At 42.5% G+C, this 5,887-nt stretch overlaps 1 protein-coding gene across 7 annotated transcripts in view; it reads left to right on the top strand.

Annotated features, from left to right (window-relative positions):
* Window positions 1-5,887, top strand: part of KIAA1217 (KIAA1217 ortholog) — an 865,191-nt gene that overhangs the window by 826,653 nt on the left and 32,651 nt on the right. For all 7 annotated transcript variants that reach the window (XM_011963834.1, XM_011963832.1, XM_011963833.1 and 4 more), the window contains one exon: window positions 4,699-4,874. In XM_011963834.1, coding sequence (XP_011819224.1) covers window positions 4,699-4,874 — 176 coding nt within the window. The remainder of the gene's footprint in view (window positions 1-4,698; window positions 4,875-5,887) is intronic.

Here is a 5,887-nt window from a genome sequence, read left to right as displayed (position 1 = left end):
ATATATATAAAAAAAAAAAAAAGAAAGAAAAGAAATAAATGACTTGAGCAAGGTCACAAGAATCAAGTCAATGTACACAAATATTAAAATTTTGCTATATCCATTTGTACAATGAAGTGCCACTCAGCAATAAAAGAACGAATCACTGAAAAACTCAACAACAGGGCTGGATCTCAGAAAAAAAATATTCTGAACAAAAGAAGCTGGACACAAAGGAGCACATGTTATATAATTCCATTTTTATAACGTTCTAGAACACAAAGAACTCATCTGTGATGACAGACAGCAGACTGGTGGTTTTTTGGGCTGGGGGTTGGGGATTGATTGCAAAAGTTCCCAAAGGAATTTTTTAGGGTGATAAAATATTTAGCTGTCTTTTCAGCAGTGATTACATCTGTGTATACATTTGTCAAAATTCATTGAACTGTGTACTTAAGATGGATATGTTTTATTGTTTGTAAACTTTGTGCCTCAAGACAATTGATTTTAACTATTAAAATGCAGGTATCACCTCTTAAGCAAAAACCAACTTAACAATTTGAGTTTCCATTAACTAATTGACTTGAAGCATTTAGAGAAAGATGGTGATCCACATTCTATATTTAGCACTTTTTTACACTGTGCTCAGATAAGCAGGAACTGTCCTGCAGCCTGGAGACAGTGGCAAGAACACCAGGCAGGGAGGGTGGGGGGACTGGGAAAGCAGACAGAGAACCTGTGTAGACACTGTTCATTCACGACTCACTCCTCATTGCCCACGTGCCAGCCAGTGAGCTATGACAGCTTCCCTCTTTAGTACCCTCAGCAGGATCCTGTAAGGCCCCGCTTTCTAGACAGGAGGATAACAAAGCCTAGAATTGAAACAGAGCCTTTCCCTCTCCTCCTCTTCTAGTGGAGTAAGTCTAGTTGCGTTTAAACATTATGCCCGGTTGTATTCTTCCAATATGTTCTTACTCTTCTCAGAAACATTATATTGTGATTCATTCATAAAGCAAATACAGTTGTGCCTTGAACAACAGGGGGATTAGGGGTGCTGACCCCTCACGCGGTAAGAAATCCATAGCTTTTGGCTCCCCAAAACTTAACTACTAATAGCCTACTGCTGAGTGGAAGCCTTACCAATAATCGTTGATTAACACATCTTGTGTGTTGCACGTATTGTACACTGTATTTGTTTTTTTCATATGCCTGCTGTCTCAAATACATACTGTATTCTAACAATAAAGTAAGTTGAAGGAAAGAAAATGTTATTAAGAAAATCATAAGGAAGGGAAAATATATTTACTATTCATTAGGTGGAAGTAGATCATCATAAAGGTCTTGATCCTCATCGTCTTCTCATTGAATAGATTGAGGAAGAGAAGGGGTTGGTCTTGCTGTCTCAGGGGTGGCAGAAGAGGAAGGAAATCTACATACAAGTGGACCCACGCATGCAGTTCTAACCTGTGTTGTTCAAGTGTCAACTGTATGTGTTGGGGACCTACCATGTGCCACACACTGCTTATAGCTGTGAACAGAATGGCATGCTCCCTGCCTTGCTAGAAGAACAACTTGGGGTGCTGGGGAAATTGATGAGTTGAATTCAGAAGACCTGGTTCTAATCCTAACTGTGCTCTATAATTGCCGAGCAGACCCTGAACATGTCCTTTGACTTCTCAGGGCCTCACTTTGCCCACCTTTCAATTTTATGAATTTCAGATATTTCACCAATGATGTCTAGCATGATATCCAGTGTTAATATCCACTAACTAACCAGACCCCAGATTTACGTAAGCTTGTTTTAAAATTTGGGCAGGAGGGTTAGGTGCTCTGCTGTGCCCCATAGCCCATGGCACAGTGACATCATCTGTCTATTCAAAAGCCCTTTGCTTAGGCCATGAAATCATCCTTGGTGGCAAATCAAATAATCTGAGGAGTTTTAGAAATTCCCAGCAACCAGACAGTACCTCAGACCGGTAAAATGAGAATCTCTCAGTTGGGATCCAGGCATTGGTCACTCTTAGACCCCTTTAATTATCTACTCATTTTCCCCTCACATCCCTGTCATCACTCATTCCCCCACCCCTTCAAAGGCAGGAGCTCTGTGGGATTAGACACAGGGACTGAAGTTGAGTGAATCATCTTGATAGTACGTGGTATTGCTGTGTGTGGCTAACTGACCGATATGAACAGTGCTCACCTGTAGCCCTGCCACATCCCTGCAGTGAGAGCAAGACAAGGCATGGAAGAGCTGATCCCAACAGCTATCTGAGCCCATGAGTCACAGCAGGTTTCAACCATTTAGAGAAGAATTTTGGATTCTTCATTGTTGCCTGTTCTTATCAATGTTACTGATTCATTCAGTTCATTCATTCAACAGATGTGTTTTGAGTTTTCTGCTAATATGCCAGATACAGTGTACCAGAGACTCTGTGGAGGGCAGAAATTAACCAGGTGGAGGGAAGAGAATTCTGGGAGATGGGAAGAGCAGGTGCAAAGGCCTGGCAAAAAGGAGTCTGGCGGAGGTTGCAGTGAGCTGTGATCACACCACTGCGCTCCACCCTGGGCGACAGAGGGAGACTCTGTCTCAGAAAAACAAAAAACAAAAAAGGAGCCTGGCCCCTATGAAGAACTGAAATGATGTATGACTGGAGCAGAGTGCTAGGTGCATGCAGGGAGGGAGATCAGCCACAAGGGAAGGGACCAGTCTGCCCAGTGCCTAGAGAATGGGCTGTAGCCAGAGAGAGCATAGGAGGATGTTGTTCTCTGTACAATGTCTCTAAAAATGGAGCTTTTTGGCCTTGCATGGTGGCTCACGCCTGTAATCCCAGCACTTTGGGAGGCCGAGGTGGGTGGATCACCTGAGGTCGGGAGTTCGAGACCAGCCTGACCAACATGGAGAAACCCCGTCTCTACTAAAAATACAAAATTAGCCGGGTGTGGTGGTGCATGCCTGTAATCCCAGCTACTCAGGAGGCTAAGGCAGGAGAATCGCTTGAACCCAGGAGGCAGAGGTTGCAGTGAACCGAGATCATGCCATCGCACTCCAGCCTGGGCAACAAGAGTGAAATTCCATCTCAAAAAAAACAAACAAACAAAAAAAAAAAGGTGCCTTTTAGCAAAATAGTGACTGACTGGTTTTTAAGACCGCAATAAAAAGACATTAGCAAAAGTGGTGTGAGAGCATGATCATGAGTCCTGTTGAGAAACTAACCAAAAGTGGCACATTTCTATGTGGTTCCCTCCCAGACAAAACGTCAGGCTCCACCCACTAGTTCATGCCCCCTGATAGCAATGGCTGGTATGTGCTCAGGTCTAGATTGGAGCCAGACACTTTATTTTATTGTCTCACTGAGTCTCCATGACCAACCTACGGGCTATGAGATATTACTACCCATTTTTGGATAGACACAGAGGTTAATAGCTTGCCCATGGTCACACATCTACTAAGTGATAAAACTGGAAGTTGAACCCAGGCAGTCTTTCCCCGGAAGCCAGTTCATCACCATGCAGCACTAATGTTGGGACCTAATGGTGGTTCTGCTTGTGGCCTGTGTTGAAATGTTTTATCTTTATTCAGAGAAAACAGAAGGCATGATGTGGTTTTATGCAGGTGGTGACATGGTCATATTGCATTTCCCCTCAATTTACATGGATAATGGACGGTTGACAAAGACATCATCACCCCCATGAGACAATAAACCAGTTCATGAAACTGGAAAACAAAGGAGACCATTCAAATTTGTTAAAGGAAACCATTGAAATTTGTTAAATGATATTTCAGTGGAACTTTAGGGATAATATACTAGGCATAATATCATTATTGTTGTGGAGGCTGATTGAGTGAATTCACTTGATGGATCTGCCGTTAGAAAATTGTCCTGCTCCAGGGACTCAAGTGTTCAACTAGACTCTTGTGAAGCTTGAATAAAGCTCCCACCTCCTATATTCTCTGGGATGAGAAACAAGAATGTTCTGGGAACTGTTTGGAAATTGTGAGCTTCTGTATACAGGTAGCCCACCTCCAATCTAGAGAAATTCATAAATTGCCAAGAACCCTGGACTCATCTAGAATCATTATCATTGCCAACATTAAAGTCCTATGTTTTAAGGGTCTGTGTTTTTTGTGGTACGTGGTACATGGAATCATATGAACGAGAAGGACACAGACCCTCTTTGAACTGATACTGATATATTTCATAGCCAAATCACCACGTGTTGAGTTTCCCATTCTATACCATGTGGTATTTCATGTAGCCCTCAAGAATGGCCAAGGAAAGTGGATTCCCCATCCTTAGAGGTAAGGAAAGGAAGACCAAGGGAGTCTAAGTAATAGGCCCAAAGCCTCACAGTGGGCTAGGGAGAGAATATGCGATTTGACCCAAAGTCTTCTTGGCTCCAAAGCAGGTGCCCTGTGCTGCTCTCTGTAAAGATACATCAATGAGAGTTTATGCCCATTGTCCGTGATACATTGACCAGAGTAGAAAAAGGATCCTTTGTCTTGCAGGCAGTCTGGTTGTCAGTTGGCTGCCAAAATTCAGACGTTGGTGGAAGAAGCCACATTATGTACAGTCTTTGCTCCCTTTCCTTTCTCATTGAAATAAGTAAAGATTCAGCCACAGGGCTGTCTACCCAAAGTACTCTGAAGACTTCAAGGCATTCACTCACCTCCATTTCAGGCAGGCAGAGCCCACTGAAGTTGATTTTTTGTGTTCACAGCTGCAGAACCAGGAACTGCTGAGGGCGATGATGAAGAAGGCCGAGCTGGAAATCAGTGGCAAAGTGATGGAAACAATGAAGAGACTGGAGGATCCCGTGCAGCGACAGCGCGTCCTGGTGGAGCAAGAGAGACAAAAATATCTTCATGAGGAAGAGAGGATCATCAAGAAGTTGTGGTGAGTGCCAGTCACTTGCATGTTGAGCTGTTTCACCTGCAAAGGAAAATTATCGTTGCTAAGAAGGAGGTCCTTCCCAGTTGCCCTCTCTTTATTGAGCACCTACTGTGTATACGTTAGAGTTCTGTTGATGGTGGTATATGTGGACACTTCAGTACCTTTCCATGGAGGCCCAGGAAATTCAGTGGTCCTCAGGTGACTGAATTTATTTAAAAGTTGCAGCATTGCTGGGCGTGGTAGTTCACACCTGTAGTCCCAGTTACTTGGGAGGCTGAGGCGGGAGGATTACTTGAGTCCAGGATTTCGTGACCAGCCTGGATAACATAGGGAGATCCTATCTTAAAAAAAAAGAACAGAGAGAGAGAGAGAGAGTTGCAGCTTCATACTCTCTCCTCCAGGGCTCAGCAATACATAAAATTAAAAGGAGTAAATGGCAAAACCCAGTGACAAATAGGAAGCCTATATTTCATCTCCATAAATTAAAACTAATGGCCAAAATAACACAGCACTAAAATTATCTTCCTATTATTCAACTGTAGTTAAAATCGCAAAAGAAGAATTTAAATGTAAAGTGTATCTGATCCCGAATGAAAGATGCTTCCTTAGCTGTTATGAATGTTATTTAAGGTTCTTATTGAAAGCATCTATCAATTCCTACTATTGAAATGAGCAGAATTTTATTACTCCCCCATCACCAGGCAGGCACATCTTTTATGGTAATTGTATATTTTGGTATGCAATGAAGATTTATCATAGAACTATCTCACCTTTTAGTATAGTGAATAGTAATTTTGAGGGGTTTCTCCAGTGTTGATAATTCTCTTGTTTCTTGGAAAACTTAAATCTCTCAAATTGGGATTGCAAGGGAGCAATTTGTAAATTCTTCTCATGGCCATAATGAGAAGAGGTTTCCATGATGGAAAGCATTGTGTTCAATCGCCTATCTCCTATTGGAGCTGTGGCTCATATCGCCCTGGATACCAACCTAATGTGTTTGATTAAAATTAGAGTGT

The sequence above is a fragment of the Colobus angolensis genome, unplaced genomic scaffold, assembly GCF_000951035.1.
Source record: "Colobus angolensis palliatus isolate OR3802 unplaced genomic scaffold, Cang.pa_1.0 Scaffold63, whole genome shotgun sequence".
Classification (NCBI taxonomy): Eukaryota; Metazoa; Chordata; class Mammalia; order Primates; family Cercopithecidae; genus Colobus; species Colobus angolensis.
The sequence above is the reverse complement of the archived record's forward strand: the minus strand, read 5'-3'. Positions and strand labels throughout refer to the sequence as shown.